General features: G+C 51.2%; 5 protein-coding genes across 5 annotated transcripts; 4 read left to right on the top strand and 1 right to left on the bottom strand.

The window, feature by feature from the left end:
- Positions 1–289: 289 nt before the first annotated feature.
- Positions 290–778, top strand: CTRU02_213865 (uncharacterized protein; the record flags this gene model as incomplete). The annotated part of the gene is made up of 1 exon (XM_036731123.1): positions 290–778. The coding sequence occupies one exon, from the start codon at positions 290–292 to the stop codon at positions 776–778; it is 489 nt and encodes a 162-aa protein (XP_036577208.1).
- A 3530-nt stretch (positions 779–4308) lies between these two features.
- CTRU02_213864 (uncharacterized protein) lies at positions 4309–4668 on the bottom strand (the record flags this gene model as incomplete). Its single annotated transcript, XM_036731122.1, has 1 exon — positions 4309–4668. One exon carries the CDS (start codon positions 4666–4668, stop codon positions 4309–4311), a length of 360 nt encoding a protein of 119 aa, XP_036577207.1.
- Positions 4669–6807: 2139 nt separating this feature from the next.
- On the top strand, positions 6808–6942 carry CTRU02_213863 (uncharacterized protein; the record flags this gene model as incomplete). Its single annotated transcript, XM_070206141.1, has 1 exon — positions 6808–6942. One exon carries the CDS (start codon positions 6808–6810, stop codon positions 6940–6942), a length of 135 nt encoding a protein of 44 aa, XP_070060173.1.
- A 2919-nt stretch (positions 6943–9861) lies between these two features.
- CTRU02_213862 (microtubule associated protein) lies at positions 9862–12400 on the top strand (the record flags this gene model as incomplete). The annotated part of the gene is made up of 3 exons (XM_036731120.1): positions 9862–9972; positions 10031–10283; positions 10341–12400. 3 exons carry the CDS (start codon positions 9862–9864, stop codon positions 12398–12400), a joined length of 2424 nt encoding a protein of 807 aa, XP_036577205.1.
- Positions 12401–14292: 1892 nt separating this feature from the next.
- On the top strand, positions 14293–16581 carry CTRU02_213861 (Increased rDNA silencing protein 4; the record flags this gene model as incomplete). Its single annotated transcript, XM_036731119.1, has 1 exon — positions 14293–16581. One exon carries the CDS (start codon positions 14293–14295, stop codon positions 16579–16581), a length of 2289 nt encoding a protein of 762 aa, XP_036577204.1.
- Positions 16582–17027: the final 446 nt, after the last annotated feature.

The following is a 17027-nucleotide window of genomic DNA, read 5'->3' as shown; positions in this document are numbered from 1 at the left end:
TTATTGCTTATGTAACTTCACGTCGGCAGCCCCCGACAATTGTACATTGCCGCTACAGTGGATGTGGCTGCGACCGTGTAAGAATGCTGTAAGCCAAATTATCAGCATCCATCTTTTGGCATCGCCGCCGGTGTAAAGTGAGGGTACCCTTTAGCTAGGTTACGCCCACCACTAGCAGTCTCCTTGGGTACGTCACGCTTACATAAGCGATAATGAATTTTTGTGTGTGCAACTTCACGCCGAAACCCAATTTTTCTTCTCAATATCAAAACTCGATAGTCATAGCAAGATGGCAACTGCAAAGGCCACCAATGCAGCTCCGGCTGCGCCAGCCCTACCGCCAAATGTCTCAATTTTCACACCCAAAAAGTCCAGCGCAGCCGAAGCCCTGCTCAACGGAAGCATCTTCACCAGACTCACAGTCACCGACAAGACCGAGCCAGCACAAATATCGACAGCACTGACCAAGGCCAAGATTGACGAAAGCTTCTGCCTCACACACCACAATGTCATACTGATCTTTGACGAAGACCAGGAGACGCATCATGAACACTTTCGTCAAGTCTGTCTTGCGTTAAAGGATGCGGACATCGGCCTCAGCGTTGCGGGCTGTGTCCACGATGCTACGGAGGTCTTGCAGGCGGGCTTTCAACTGGACACGTTGAGCTCGGGATCGATTCTTGTCATTGACTTGATGGGTGGAGACGATGATGATTCGGATGATGAGGAGGCTAGTCTTGCAGCTTTGCTGAAAGGAGAGTCTGGCACGGCCATTTGAGGTGGCTTGCCATGCGCAGCATCGTAGGGAACCGGAACAGTGTCAATGAACTTACAGTGACACCCGTGTATTGCTGGATTAGCTGCGATCTAGCAAATGCCGAGAATCAGCAGCACAGATGAAGGGCTTCTGAGCAAGTGGTTTTGGTCTTGACTAGTTCATGCAAAGGGCGACTTGTAGGGGAAAGTTTAGTAAAGGCGGACGGCAATTCGTTAGCATTGAGACGGATAGAGTTGAAGGAAGATGATGGCGAAATCAGCAGGTCCGTCGCCTCAAGAACATGTAAGCGAGACCTGGCTGAGCTTGAAATTCTACTTTTGCAAGGAAACAATCGATGGATGAAGTGTTGGCTAGCTAGCTTGGCGGTACCTACATTGACAGGTTTAAGATTACCAATGAAAGACTTACACGTTTCAATAAACAACCCAGCCTGTGTTATGCCCTTGGTTATCAGGTGAAATTAAATATCTTGCGGATGTAATGTTACTGTCCTTTTTTATGTTATTTGTGTTGGAGTAGGCAGTTCAGCATGCAATATTGTGAGTTTGAGCGCTTGTGCTTGGAATACAACATGACAGGACGAAGGTGTTTTGTATGATGAAACTATTGCAAACGCCTGGTGGGTTGTCCTGGTATATTTGACTGGTATGTTCGGCGTCATAGCTAACAAGTGCTTCTACAAGCTGCCAAAGCACGAGTGACATCCTCGCAAAAGAAGGGAAGCCGGACTGCGTGGTCTCATTTTCATTGTTTGATTTCACGATTTCGTTTACTCTCTTTTGAGAAAAGGGCGAAAGACCAAGTGGCTTCAGTAGCAGAAGTCCTGCCTGCCAGCTCCATCTCAACGCCTGTCCCGTCTTATTATTTCCCGTGTCAACTGTTCGTAGGAGAAAATAGAATAGGTAAGAGCATGAGGGAACCGACCGTCCGCCATGAGGTCAAGTGGTTTGGGGGGTCTGTAAAACATCCATTTCATCAATTCAATCCTATTCTTTCACAGCCCAGGCGGCTGGGCAGTCTTCGCCTTAATAATCGCTAACCTCAAGCTCAACGGCACAGTCCCCAGCGAGATCTAAATCGGTCTTTGTTAATCAGACTAAGAAAATTAGCTTTAGCATAATAGTATGGAGAGAGATGGAATTACAGTGATGGCTTTGGTCACGATGGAATATTTTTGGATTAGATAATTGTGGTTAACGTCAACAGGCTGAGACACAATATTCGGGACAAGAAAATGCATCAACTAGCACTAGCAAGCTCAGAGTTCATGGACAACTTGGTATTCAAGCCTATAGGCTAAACCCTCCCACAGAATGGCCTCCACGACCAGTAGGTTAGTGAGGACCTTGATAACTCTGACCTATGCGAATGGAAATAGCCAAAGAGTCACATCTCCTTGTAAGTAGGATCATAAGGGACAGCTTACAAATTTATCAATTTCAGGATCGGTGATCTAATCCTCACGGAACTAACATTTGCTAAAGTCCATTTCCAACCTCAAAATAAACCAACCCGCTGGCCCATTACCTTTCCATCTCTTACCAGACTACATCGACACTGCCCAGCGATGAAAATTTTGGCTAACGTGACCTCTGGCGAGCTGATATTTCGCGTTGTTGGCCTGGAATGGTTGTGGCGACCCATCACTCACCTATGGGTTGTACTAAAAGTCTTCTTCAAACGCAACCTCATTATACTCGCACGCATTATCATTATGATCGCACACATTATCAATGTACTCGCACACTTTATTGTTACACTCGCACGCCCCATTCTCTCACAATTTCCCACGCATACCTTTCTCCCCCCTCCTGCGATGGATAGTGGCCACGCCACGCATCCCGGAACTCTTGGGAATCAAACCCAAAGACCAAGACTGCATAGCGATCGGCTCCCCGTGTAGCATCTGTCTGGTGGAGCTTCTCTTTTTCGTCATTCTACTCATCTTTGGCCTACATTATGCCATTTCCATCACAAAGTTGCCTTCATTTCAACGCAGTCTTGAGGCCTACGTTTTCATCTATTTTATAGGCGTAGGCGTTCCCGGCCTGTGGTTTGCTATGTTGTGGTGGACTTGTATTGTTGCTTGAGTTGCGTTGGACAGGCAGCGCACGTAGACATGAACTCTGGGAATCAATTATCGAGTAGGAGACACAATCTACCTCCTTTTTGCGACCTTTTAATGCCAAACTTCCGCCTCTTAGCCTGAGCAGGCCGATCTTGGAGGCAGGAAGAAGTCCTATGCATAACCTCACGAGCTTCTCACAAAATCTAACACAAAGTGATATTAGAACATGTACGGCTTGATAAACTGGAGAACGCATACCCGTGACAAGTTGGACACAATATTCTGAGGTTATTGTATCGTTAAGAAGATATTACATTATATTATGCGGCGAACCTACTATTATAATTAGCGACAACAAGATGGCATGATCGAAACTCATTTATCAACCCGAGATCACCCCTGCCTCAGGTCCCCATCTTTGTCGCTTCGCCTTGCATTGGGGATTTCGAAGAGATGGCATTGACTCCGAAGCCTCACGCTGACCAGCACGTAGCTTCGCCGAACATACTACTAAGCTCGTAAGTCACGCGTCGATAGTTTTGTTGGACTTGACAGCCGATTTCCTCCAATCTTGTAGCATCACTTATGCAACGATAACTTCGCTCGGGGCCTTCATCGCAGAGAGGCTTGCAGTTTGTGCTAGAGACGGACTTCCAACATGTTGCCTACCTATTCCTGCTCCTTCAACACTGTTCTCTTCTGCAGGGAGCACTGCCACTTGCCGCCTTTTAAACGGTTTTGTGTATCCACTGTTCGCAACATCGACCGCTGCGCCCTTGCTCAAATTATATAAAGATAGTTGACGCTCCGAGCGAAATCCCCGGGCTAGACATCACATCTTCCACAGGAAGAAGGCATATGTTTCCGCACATAAACAGCAGGTTTTATGCAAGGCTCTGACAAAAGGAAGAGAAATACTTCCCAAATTATGCGGCTTAGAAGATGCCGGGGTTTGCGGTGTCGCGTAAACGTTGCTCATGACGATGTCTGGAAGCAGCATTGGTCACCCTGTCCGACTTAGAAAACCAACTGCCAGCAATCTTTGTTGTGTCTTGGGTGTCGCTGACAGCCGGCCCGAGAGGGCTGTCATCCAGGGCTTAGAAAATGTTGTTTCTTGCTTGCATGGTTTAAGCTAAATTCCGGGGAAATGAAATGTCTTCAGTAACGATAACGGAAGGACCATTCTCGAGGTGCACATAACTAAAGGATTCACTGCGCCTGAATGCATCTCGAGTCCAGCAGTGAGTAACTATTAGTTCTTCTAATGTGGTAAATTTAAAATCGTGTCTTCGTTTCTTCGCAAAAAAAGGAAATAAAATTTCGTGACATGAAGCAAGGAAGACCAAGGAGTAGCAAAGTCGGCTGGCCAACTTGGGCTTTGGCTTCCGGGTTCGTAAAGTAGTAGCTGCATTTTGGTCAGAATCAGCAAATGAATTATGACGACCGTTGACTCACCTATTCATTAAATAAGATAGGTATCAAGTCTAAAAGGCTTGCCATAATAATCGCTCACAGCGCACGTTGAATGCGGGCCGAGTTCAAAGCAGCTGACTATTTGCGGGGTGCTGGGCTCGCTGGCCAAACAAAATTTCTTCTTGTCGTCGCTGTAGTTGTTAATGTTCAGGCCTGGGACTCTAGCTGCCGCAGCGCCCATCTCTAAGACCGTTTCGTATATGTTGCGTTGCTTGTTGAAATTAAAAGCGACGCTCTCGTCCAAGTTCTTGTTGTCTGCGATTGTGGCGCCCGTACATGCGCTCTGGGCAACAGCCGTCAGGGGGAGGCCGAGAAAAAGGCTCAGGGTTGCCAAAGTGGTTAACTGCATTTCGTGCTCGGTTGCGTGGATTGATGTTGTCCGGATTGTCGGTCGAACAAGAGCCACTGGGAGATATTTTGGAGTTTAGAACTGCTGGATATGCGGACTATTTCGTCGTTTGTATATAAGATTTGCCGTGATAAAGCTCGGTGCGGGTTGAGTTGAATTACACGCCGGACTCCTAAGTAATCATTCTGTGTCAGTGGTAGCTCGTCCGCTTGTTGATGCAGAGCCCTCAGTTTTCTGAAGGAGGAAACGGGTCCTGTAGCTACATATTCAGGATAATGAAATTCTGTTATTGGCCAAATATAGCTCAGCGCAAACTTTGTTCTGTCAGCGTTAGGCATTGATTAGTTTAACTCCAAGTTTACGGAGCATTATCCACGAGTCACGCCTACTGGAGCCGATCTTACCATGAAAGGAGGTGTCCATGGCATCATGGTTTGCAAGTCACAATAACGAACGACGATCATCCTAAAACGCGCAAGAAATAGAGGTGGCCCAGCTATTTGGACCCGCGTCCCATGCTGACAACGCGAAAAGTTTATGAGATTCATGGATAAAGTAGTGTGCGGGATACAGGCATGGCCAATGCAATTGCAAACCTGAACCCGAATACTGGATTTTCTAGTGCCAAGTGACCAACATCGGAGCTGATTAGTCCCCGATACGCCGTGCGAAGACGGATAATGCAATCTCACTAGAAATATGAACCAGTTTAAGAATCCATCTGCATCGCTATATTGTTATCGATTGCTTTCCATACCAGGCTAGTGGCGGATGTTGTGAAGTAGGGTCGTAAGTTGGTCGGTTGCTTGTTTGCCCACCATTTCGCTTTCCCCATTCCTGCTGCTTTCCAGCCACCAATTCTACTGATCTTATCAGTGTTTCGTTTTGTTTCATTCTCTGCGAGGATGATGGCCTCCTTTCACTGATACTTTAAGTACAGTTACGCTACCCTGTGCAAGGGTACTGTGCTGATTGCAGTTTGATCGTAGAGACGGTCTCAAAGAAACAGCTAGGGCTTTTGACAGGTATAGGTATTGGTTACTCTGATCAAATATGTATTTCTCGTTCTGAGTCAGCAAAGTCGTGACCGATGTCTCAACGATTGTATGGATTCATACCAGACATGTCTTGGGCCTGATCAAGCTTCTCTGTACGTGCTACTTCCTCTCCCGTAAGTTTACGATCTGTAATCATGGCAAGTAGTTAGGGCTCTGTTTAACCATTGGCCCTTTTAACTCTTTCTCTAGGATAGGCTACCCAGAGATTTTCCAGTTAAAGACCGTTTACCCAGACAACAAATTGTCAATATGGTTTTCACTTCGCTCACCTTGGGCATTTTCTTACGTATGGCGTCCATTGTGTGCCCTTGACCCCACTTGCTTCTCCCATGTGAATTCGTCCTGTTATCTAACAACAGCTGATTAAACAGAACTTTTCATAGAAACCTATTCTTTTATCAGGCCCAAATACCACGCAGACCTTGTCCATTAAGCACAGTATTGGAAAACAGAGAGCCAATAATAGAAAGTGGCGTGCAAAGCAAGATGCAAAGTAGTATCCCGCTTAGACCCACTATTTCTCGCGACGGCCGATGGGAGATGATCTTCATTTTGCTTCGGGAAAAACTGCATGAGCCCAGTATTGAAAAATGCCTTCAGATACCTACCTAGCCTTGAAGATATTTCACTGCCTGTCTATAATTGAAAAGACTCCAAAAGATTCAGTTGCCATCTTTTGATCCCGGGGACGGCTGGCGTCGGAACAGACTGGCCCTAAAAAGGAAGGTCATTACAGCGGGTAAACAATTGTTCCCCAAAGTTGTAAGTGGACAGGTAAACTCTGCAAGGGACCGATTCCTGCCAAAGTCCAAGAAAACACATCATTTACGACCGACTAGTGAATGTTGCGACGTTTGGTGATTTCTTCCTCAAATACTGATCGCCTGCCAAAAAAAAAAAAAAAAAACATCTTCTACCTCGCAAATTATGCCCGACAACTTTGGGGACGAAGGCCTCAGCACCGGCGCCAAGGCGGGTATCGGTATTGGCGTGTCGCTTGGCGTCATCGCGCTGGGGGCGGCAGCGTATTTTCACCGACGGCAAGCCAGGAAAGCGTAAGAGGCAGCGTCTGAAGAAGGGAATGAGTTTGGTGATGACCTCGCGGAAAAGGGAACGAAGAAGCAAAAGGCACCAGTTATCTGCGAAGGGGGGACGTGTAACAAGGTGCGGGTGGTCGGAGCGTAGATATACACAAGGCCAGGATGGAGATCACTAATGATTTTTTAAGTCTAATGTTAATGTACGTCTCACATTCCCGTCTTCGCAGCTACCGTCTAAACGCTGAAAACGATAGGAACTTTTGGTCTGCTGAGAGCATTGTGACCAGTCTCAGTCTGTCCGACTTGATGGGCTCAAGAGGGGTATTTCTCCCTTCTCCTGAATAGGCAATCAAGGGCTTGCACTATCGAGGTGTCTCAGGCCGTTCTCCAATGGTTGCAGGGTAGTTCTGCACCGGGTTGGAACTGGTCTAAGACAGGTTTCATACAGACGACAACGACAATGCCATTGTATGGGAAACGTTGAAACTCATTCATAATTAAATGTCATCAAAACAATGAAGAATCCACCTCAAACAGCAGGATCTGTTTGTCTCGTAGCCATGGGCGTAATACATGAAGAAATCGCTACCATTGCGGCATTTCTGTGTGACTGAATGGCGGAACACAGCATAAGGAACTGGAGTCAGTTGTTCAGCTGATTCTCTCATGAGAGAATATTGCTAGAAGCTTAAGGTGGGCGCATCGAATCTTTTATCATCTCCCATTGAATAGTCACTCAGACTGATCCAGGAACGATCATCAAAGGTTACCAGATAGAATATTCCGTGCAGCACCACTGTCTACCACGAGACATCAACAGATCAAGACGAGCAAAGAAGGCGTCAAAATGGGGCGTAAGAAGCCTGCCCACGTGCAGACGTGGAATAGTGTTCATTATTACTTACGGACGTAGGTGCAGATATACACAGGGATCATAATCCTATCGGTTGGGTACGGAATAATTATCGTAGAGTTTCTTCTTGGAGAGTGGGAGGGGGATGAATGCATGGCAGATGATGGCTCCCCCGGCAACAATGTCACACGGCAGGGCAGGGTGGTGCCGGATTGATGACGTCGTAGGAGAAGGGAAAAGCATGGATAAAAAAAAGGATGGCAGGAAGTATTCGACCCAGAAGCTTATTAGCGCGTCCGGCCTTAGCCGTGCCGGGTTGAGGTGTGTTGGAAGAGGGCAAAAGCAGCGGAGACAAAACCAGCTTTTTTGACGGGGTGGATTACGATGATTTTCAGCGGGAAGTCTGGGGGGGAAAAGGGAGGGAGCATGGGCCAGATGATCAATGGGGCGGCTCTCTATCTAGTCCGTTACCTTGGAGTAAACATGGTATTTGTGTGTTTTGTTATCCGTATCGTGGACTAGTACAGATTCCCAGCCTCAAAAAGGAGGGGCCAGCTGAGGGAGAAAAGACAATGCCTAGATCGCAAACTCCATGATGACAGGACAATGACTCAATAGAAAAAGAAGGAAACGAGAATAAGAAAGGAGGCTGGCCAATGGCAACATGCGAGTAATCGCCGACAACAATGCAGACAAAGCAAGGTTTGGGGCAAGGTTTGCGGCCGTCACCATGGTGAGAGCGTGAAGCTGCATCTCACCGCTGGGGGGGAAGCACGCGCCCACTGCGAAACGGGGCCAGGCAGGGGCTGGAGACATGGGATGGAAAAGAGCCGAGATGAGCAAAAGATGGAGTTTTCCTGGTTTTGTGCCATCTTTTTTTACTACAGAATTCCTACAAAACCTCGCGTCCAAGAGAACCCAAGAGAGAGGGATCCATCATGGTGCAGTAGACCAGCAGGAACAGCATCCATCGATTGCGTGTGCGTGCCTGTGTGCCTGTATATAGTGTACTAGTAAAGTGCTAGCATAGTTTTGGAGCCCATGCGATATGCGATGTGCATGCGATGCAAATGCGAGCCACTCGACTTACGGTCCAGGCTGGATATGACTTGCAGGACGGACACGCCTATTGGAGGCGATCCGGAAGCCTAGTCAACAAGGAATTGGCCAATGTAAACAAAGCGATGCGCGGGTCTCGGGCTTTAGGATGGGGCTATGGAGACTGCGCCTTCAGCTGTTTGTCCAAGTGTTTGCATACTGCAGCAGGCGATCGGAAAGGCGAAAGATGAGAGATTATAGAGCCTCATTGACTGCAGGAAGCACAGATGTTTTTTGACTCTGTCGCAATAGATTTTGTTTTATTTTATTGTTTGACGTATTATGGTTGTTGAATCACATGGGAGGTAAACATTCATAGACACACCCATAGCAACAAGACTCAACCAACCAACCAACGAGGTACCAGCCTCTTAACAATAATAGCCAAGCTTACCTAAGACGGATGGGCTGAAGGTGACAGGCAAGCGACAGGCCGCTAAAACATCCACCCCCCAAAGCCAATTGGTGAACCAATGGCGGGGTAGCTCTTTGCTGAAACCCACCACACGAGTTGTCTTTGCGGTTGGTCGTTGCCCCTGGCGACGGTCCACAACGTGAACAAGAACAGGCAAACCCGCTAAATCTGGCCCATGACAGTCACCGGCCACCCACTTTGTATCTTCACCATCATCCTCGATCTTTCCCCCCCTTCTTACCTTTTGTCTTTCTCTCTTTCCCCCCCCTTTTCTCACGCCTACCCACTACGACAGGAACGAAGGAAAGAACAAAAAGAGGCACTAATTGCAGTCTCTGACAATCCACAACTTCCAGGGAGACTGCACAGATACACATTCTCTACTCCGTCTCTCGTTTACATTATTTCTCTTGCGACCAGACGATGAACCTTGAGCCGCAAACTGCTCGGTGACAACTACTTCCCAGATCCTCCACCCCCCAGTCAAGATAAAGTAAACAAATCCGACCGGGGAAAAAATCCCGTCACTACGCCGCACCTAATTCCCCGCCTCGCGAATAGTATCATCCCCCAGCCTTTTGCGCTGTAACCCACTATTTTTTTTTTCACTCTATCCCGGCGTCCCCTTCCTAATCGATATTACTACCTCCGAGTCCTCCCCCTCCTACGACGTTGGTTTCTTTCTCCTCTTCTTTTTCAAGGTTTGCCGTTTTGTCGACATAATCCGCCATGGACACTAGTTACCTGTCCCAGCAGGTCAACACCATCATCGGCCAGCTACACGGCTTGTTCGATGAGATCGGCGTCCCTAACCATGATCGCGAGGCGCGCGAGGCAGACGTACGCTCCTACCCGGTCACCTGCTTTGCTTTTATGTGCTAACGTTCCCTCCCGGTAGCTCTTCGAGGCCCTCTCAAAGGCCCTGACCGACCAGGTCCGTCTGGTTACTGTTGAGAAGGAAGAGATGGTGGAGGAAGCTGAGCGCATGATCAACAACATTCGCCAGATGGAGGCTTCGATTAGCGGTCGCCGCGACCGCGATGGGGATGACATCAAGATCACATATCCCCTAATCAGGTGTTTAAAGGCTCTCAAGGAGAAGCACGCCCACGTTAGCAGATTGCACAAGGAGCGCTTCGCACAGGTCAAGAGTGAGTTGGCTCGGCAACCGCGACACCATCACTGGGCACACTAACTCTTCTCCCCAGAACTTGTCGAAGCTCTCGAGTCGTATTCGTCACACCTCGAACCTACCTTTGTCCAGATCCCCCTCCCCCCGACGGGACCGAACCAGTCCGTCCCTACGAATTTCGATCTGTCACCCGCCTACGTTGACAAGCTCGACAACGAATTTACGAGAGTCTATGAAGAGTACAGTCGCCGTGTCGCAACCGTTAAGGCCCTTTGCGAACACACCATCCAGCTCTGGGCTGAGCTAGGCACCCCCCAGGCCCAAACCGACGGCGCCATCGTCAAATATTACCGAGATGCGCCTGAGCAATTAGGTCTGCACCAGGAGGACATCGAGCGCCTCAGGGCCAAGCGCGACAAGTTGTCAGAGGAGAAGAAGAACCGGGAGAAGCGCCTCAAGGACCTGCGGGCCGCTGTGGAAGCTCTATGGGAGAAGCTCGAGGTCGACGTGGGAGAGAGGAAAGCCTTCCTCAACAGCAACCGAGGCTGTGGCGTCCGTCAGATTAACGAATTCGAGGACGAACTGGCCCGCCTCAACGAGCTCAAGCGACAGAACCTGCATCTCTTTGTTGAGGACGCCCGCTGCAAGCTGCAAGAGCTTTGGGATGCCCTCTACCTGTCTGAAGACGAGATGCTCGAGTTCACTCCTGCTTTTTCCGACGTATATAGCGATGCTCTCCTGGAAGCCCACGAGCGCGAAATTGCCCGTCTTGAAGTTCTCAAGGAGCAGCGCGCTCCTACTCTGGCACTCATCGACAGGCACAAGAGCCTCACCCACGACCGCGATGAGCTTGCAGCCTCCAGCCAGGATGCTTCTCGACTCATGATGCGCGGTCAAAAGGGCGAGAGGCGCGATCCCGGCAAGCTCCTCAGAGAAGAAAAGATGCGCAAGCGTATTGCCAAGGAGTTGCCCAAGGTCGCTGCCGACCTACGCCAAATCCTCGAGCGCTTCGAGGATGAGTATGGACGGCCATTCCTGGTCCATGGTGAGAGGTACCTGGATGTCGTGGACGCTGACGAGAGGCCGGCGCCTCCCCCACGATCTAAGACCCCCGGTGCTGGACAAATGGCCTCGGCGACAAAGCCGAGAGCTGGCCACGGCCGCGCAAATAGTGTCAGCGCTGTTATGAGACCACCTACCCGCCAGGGAGCCAAGACACCTGTTGCTCCCGCACCAACTACTAAACGCAGCGCGAACAACATGAATGCCGCATCCCAGGCCAGACCAGTCTCCGCCTACGCGAAGGCCCCGAGTAGCCCTCGCCCGGTGTCTTCTCTGGGCAGTCTCCACAACAACTACAGCACTCTCAGCAACCACGGTACCCTCACCAAGCCACCTGGTAGCCCATCGAGAATTCCGGCACGCGCACCGCTTACCAACCTAAAGTACGGCAACAACTCTCCTGAGAGAATGCAACGACCCGAGTCGCGAATTGATGCGTATGCCACAATACGTGGGGCCCCTCAACTTCGCGCTCCTCCTCCAAAGATGCGCGATCTCCACGCTATGGACTTGGAGACTCCTACCAACGCATACAAGTCGGCTGGTTTGGGCGGTAGCATCGTGCGGCAGGTCGAGCTGGAAGACGTCTATGACGACTGCCAGCAGCCGCGGCTCATGAGAGCCAACTCGACCCTCTCTCACACGTCGCACGCGTCGCATACTTCTCACAACTCGCATGCCTCGGCGTCATCACACCAGTCCCAAGGCTCCTCCCAGTACGAATACCACTCATCAACCATCCGGGCACAACCATCCTCGTACCCCCAGGGACAGTCGAGTCGCCAGATCTCCAACTCGTCAAACGGCTCAAGTAACGTGACGGGTTCTGAGAACTGGGAGACCTACGACGATGCCAGTGAGCCAGAACAGGACGCGACGGACACGTACTACGCCAAGGTGCGAGCGGCGCGGGGCAAGCGATTCGAGCCCGAGTCCGAACAACGGCCACCAGCAAACGACCCCAAGAGACAGCGTGGCTTCCCGCCGCAAACCCATGCTGGGCATGGGTATGCAGACGTTGAGGGAAACCGCATCATCTCGGGCAGCGAGTGGACGGACGAGGACGGATACTAAAAAGCCAGAATGATGATCAGCACACGAGCACCATGTCTTTTTCGTCTCTCGTTCACGCTCGTTTGGAATAAAATTTCTCAGCCTTTTGATGATTATGTCGGATGATTATGCCGCTCATGTCCGGAACGATCAATGTCGACTCAGGACGTATTGTCTTTTCAGCAACAAAAAAGGACGCCAAGGATCTCCCCCCAAAAAGCCCCAACCCCACAGACATTTGCATCTGCAGAATGAATACTGTGTCTTTTCTTTTTATCCTTTACACTTCGTCTTCTCTGTCGTTATTATTTTCCAAGGCTCCAGTTGCATATGGAGGGAGCGGAGGAAGGCGAGGAGCCCCGACGGGGTTTGATTCTCTTTTGTCTCTTCGGTACATGTTGATAACTTGGCCGCGAGGCTATTGTTTATTTTTCCGGAGGATTCGGGACCAAGCCGTTCATCTCTGTCATCGTGCAGAGCAGCTCCTCCAGGAGGAGTAGTTTGATGAAGGCCGTCCCTGTTGAACATACCCATTATTGAGGTATCCATGATACCTAATTGAAGGAAGGTAAGGGATGGAATAATCGGAGTTTGGTTCTGTGTTTTGGTCTTTCTTGTCGAGGGATGTCTCGGCAAAGAATCGGAGCGGACAACTGCTTTTGTTGTTTAGTTTTTTTTTTTTCCATCTTTATTCTTGGTCCTTGCTGGATTTTGTTGTCTTTTTTTTTTTCTGTTTCGTTTAAGCCAGTACGGAAGCATAAATAGGTATTCTTAAAGTAGTCAAAAAGAGGTGTATATATCACCTGTTCTTATATTTTTATTGTCCCATAGCAGAATTTGTGAAGCCGATGATGCCGACCGAGGATGATTAGAGTTGGCCATGTGAGTAGAAATGGGTGTAAGTGACGGAAAGGCCGGCAGAGGGAACTAAAACACCAAGACAAGCAGACCAAGATATCCCATGGAGGGGGGATTGTCGTCCCTCTGGGGCCTTTTAGAGCTGCCGCCATACCCTCCCTTAGTCAGGGCATGTTGATCCGCTATGACGCCGGTGATGTCGAGATCTTCGGTGGTGTTCCTTGATGATCTTTGGATTGACCGGATAGCTTCCCCCTCCCCCTCAAAACCAGGTAGGTCTCCAATAAATTTGCGTCATGGAAGGTTCCCCCACCCCTGGTCAGTGTGTTGATACTTACTCAGTATTACTTAGTGCAGTTTCCCCCTTAGTGCAGCATATTTTTGAAAGGGTTTGTGTATACTTATACAATGGCATTCACCGCCCACACCCCCCCTGTAACTCCAGGTGTCGGACACTGTCATGCCAGTGGGGGGGGTCTCTTCCCCAAATGTCTCAGCCTTATAGGCCTCTCGGATGCGCTGTGGATATCCACTGGGAACTGAGATACCATACATAGTAGGCATTGGATTATGTCTTTTCTCTTCTGCTACAGACAACTGGGGCGCAGGAGGGGTAGGGGATGTGACAGGTCACCGGGCCACCCGTTCATCTTGTTGTTTCCTCCCCCCCCCCCAAATCATCCCATCCCATCCTTCCCATCCCATCCGGTGGCCTCCACAGTGAAGCTAAGCTGGAAGCTCACTCAGCCGCGGAGGTGCGAACGTGACTTTATTTTTTTTCTCCCCTTCTTTTTTTCACCTCCTCACTGGGGCGCAGCTGAATGCGGTGTGTGTGTCCTTCTTTTTCTCTCCCAACCAACAATAGCCGCCGTCGAATATCTACAGCTCCTTTTAATTGAATCCTCCATCAATCGCTCATCTTCCATGATGATCGTGACATCGCGGAGTCACTAAACCATCACCAACACCATCGACATCTGCGATATACCTCCGATGACGATTAAGCTTGTACTCTCGTCAACCTCGACTCCTCCTCTTCCCGGTCGTCCATCACAATGATGATGAACAACCACCATCCGGCCGGCGGTGCCTCTGACGCCGCCGCGGCGTTAAAGGGCGCCAACCTCGCCTTCAGCAAGACGAAACCCAAGCCTATTCCTCCCCCGAAACCGACCACCGCTACTACTACTACGAATGCTGTTCGAGGAGGCAACCCCAGCCTTGCCGCCGCCTCCATCGCCGACCGCAGCCGCAGCACGAGCCCGATTCACCACCAGCATACAGGTACGAGCGTCGCCACGAGCAGTTTCGGCGGCGGAAGAGACGGCACGGCGGATATGAGGGACAGGTTATCGTCGTTCCTCGCATCTAGCCCGTCTACGTCTACAGCGTCACATTTGTCACCTCACACGAGACTGGATCCGAAGAGTCCGAGTTATATCGCTGCCGCGCTGGCCGCCTCGCGGAGCGCGTCTCCTACGCCGCAGCCCCCGTACGCGAGCCCCTCCGCGTTGACGCCCGCTCAGCTGAATCAGCTACAGCAGATGCAGCAGAGTGCCAGGGCTAGCGGGCGGAGGGGACGCAGGGGTAGCTCTGAAGAGGAGGAGGATAGTGTGAGCGGCAGATCGGGTATGCCTGATACCACGTCTATACCGGGCACAGGTCATTTGATTAGCATGTTTGAGAGGGATGACAACGTCGATCCTGTCAAGAGGAGCGGTGGGGATGTGCCCAGGGCAAATACCAAAGCGAGGGGGAGACCTGGGTTGAGGTCGCCGACGCCCGAGAGGGAGATGAGCCCTGCTCGAGCCAAGGCTGCGAGGATGGGCATTGAGGAAAAGGAGAAGCCTGTGATTAAACCGAGACCGATCACGCCTACGCCGGTGGAGAAAAAGTCGGAAGATGTAGTCACGCCGCGGGTTAAGAAACCTGTTCCGAAGCCTACGAAGCCCAGGCCGATTACGCCGGCGGCTGTTGAGCCGAAGAATGGAGATTTGGGGCCGCCTCAAGTGGACAAACCCGCGCCGAAGCCCGCAAAGCCGCCTTTGTCGCCGGCTAAGAAGCCGGTTCACAAGAGGGTAGAATCGGAGCAGGCGCCGCAGACGAAGAAACAGGATCGCGAGGGGCCGGCACTGCAGCCTGCTCCCGTCATCTCCGAGAAAAGGTCAATGAAGCATCTCGCGTCGGTGCCCATCACGCAGACCGAGGTCTCACAGTCCAAGATCCCTCCCGCTGCCCCCGAACCGCGGAGGTCACGGCCAAAGGTGCAACAGGCCCCGAGCTCACCGCCTGTGGTCCGCCGGGTCCAGACTGAGGTTGTTTCCCCTCAGCCGAAACGACCCGGCTCCAAGGCCAAGATCCGGCCGCCGACGCCCCCGCAGCCCCGGGGAACCGCTAGTAAAGCCAGGGAATCGGAAGCTCCGCCATTAACGAAGCCTAAAAGCATGGCATCGGTTTACGGCCAGGCCCCACTGCAAGAACCATTCTTGCCGCGTCCCGAGTCTGAACCCCGGCCCTCCACTTCCGATACAAGCTCGTCTAACGACACCTTTGTGTCGGCATCATCCGGTCTCACCGCTGTCCCTGACCCGATCCCGATTAAACAGCCTTCTCGCCAGACTCATTCGTCGCTCAGCACACCCAGTCGGTCATCCTTGAACAGCTCCCCCACCCGAAACACCCCGCGGCGCACCCCGGCGTCCTCATCCACGAGTCTGCCGCTCAATTCCCTCTCCAACGCAATCATGGCGGGCTCCCTCGCCGCGACACGCCTCACGCCCTCGAACACGGGCAACTCGGCGCTATCTCCGCCCCCGCTCCCCAACCGCACGAAATCCCCGCGGTTGCGCCAGACGCTCCGCCGTCCGCCGTCGAAATCCGACGACGAAGACGAGATTCGCAAAAAGAAGCACCAGCGCGCGAGCAACAAGCACTCACACGCCGAAGGTGCGCGCAAGCGCTGGCGCGACGAAATTACGCTCCGTGAGCGGCGCCGCTACGAGGCGGTCTGGGCGAGCAATCGCGGAGTCCTGCTCCCTTCGTTTGCGCCGCAGGCCATGCAGAACGGGACATCGCCGCCGGCGGCGGACGCCGTAGACTGCGTTGTCAATATCGTTGCGCGCGAGATCTGGCGTCGGTCACGGTTGCCGCAGGAGGAGCTCGCTGAAGTTTGGGATTTGGTTGATCGCGGACATAGGGGGATGCTGAACAAGCAGGAGTTTGTGGTTGGCATGTGGCTTATCGACCAGCGCCTGAGGGGGAGGAAGATACCGACGAGGGTGAGCGCCAGCGTGTGGGATTCCGCGCAGGGGGTCAAGGTGCTTTCGCCCAAGGCCAAGAAGTGATGATAAGGTGTAGATACGGGAATCTAGAGAGAGAGTTGTGTGTGGATATTGGTAGGGAGAAGATGGCATTGCGTTTAGCGTGCTTGCATTGATACCCATGTCGTGAATAACACTTGTCAATTTGCTATGAATACCTAGTGCCGTTTTTTTACTCGAACTCGGCATCGGATGAACGGACTTTACAGCGGAGTGTATGGCAAATTGTCTCATGTCAATTTAGGATTGCTCGTACGGCGGTAGCGTGTCACGGAAGGGCTGAAATTTGCGTACCCGGTATGTGTGTAAGCGTGTCAATTAAAGGCTGAGAGAGAGAGAGAGCCGTTGCGTCTGACGGAGCTAAACCCCGGTTTTCGCAAACGCACGTCATCCGGTCGCGCGGTGTATGACCGACCACCCCCGGCCCACCGATTAAAGCGGCATCTCCGCCTTCGGCGGGGTGGATACTG

The sequence above is a fragment of the Colletotrichum truncatum genome (genome assembly GCF_014235925.2).
Source record: "Colletotrichum truncatum strain CMES1059 chromosome Unknown Contig_0010, whole genome shotgun sequence".
NCBI lineage: Eukaryota > Fungi > Ascomycota > Sordariomycetes > Glomerellales > Glomerellaceae > Colletotrichum > Colletotrichum truncatum.
Note: the sequence above shows the minus strand (reverse complement) of the source record. Positions and strands in the feature narration are given on the sequence as shown.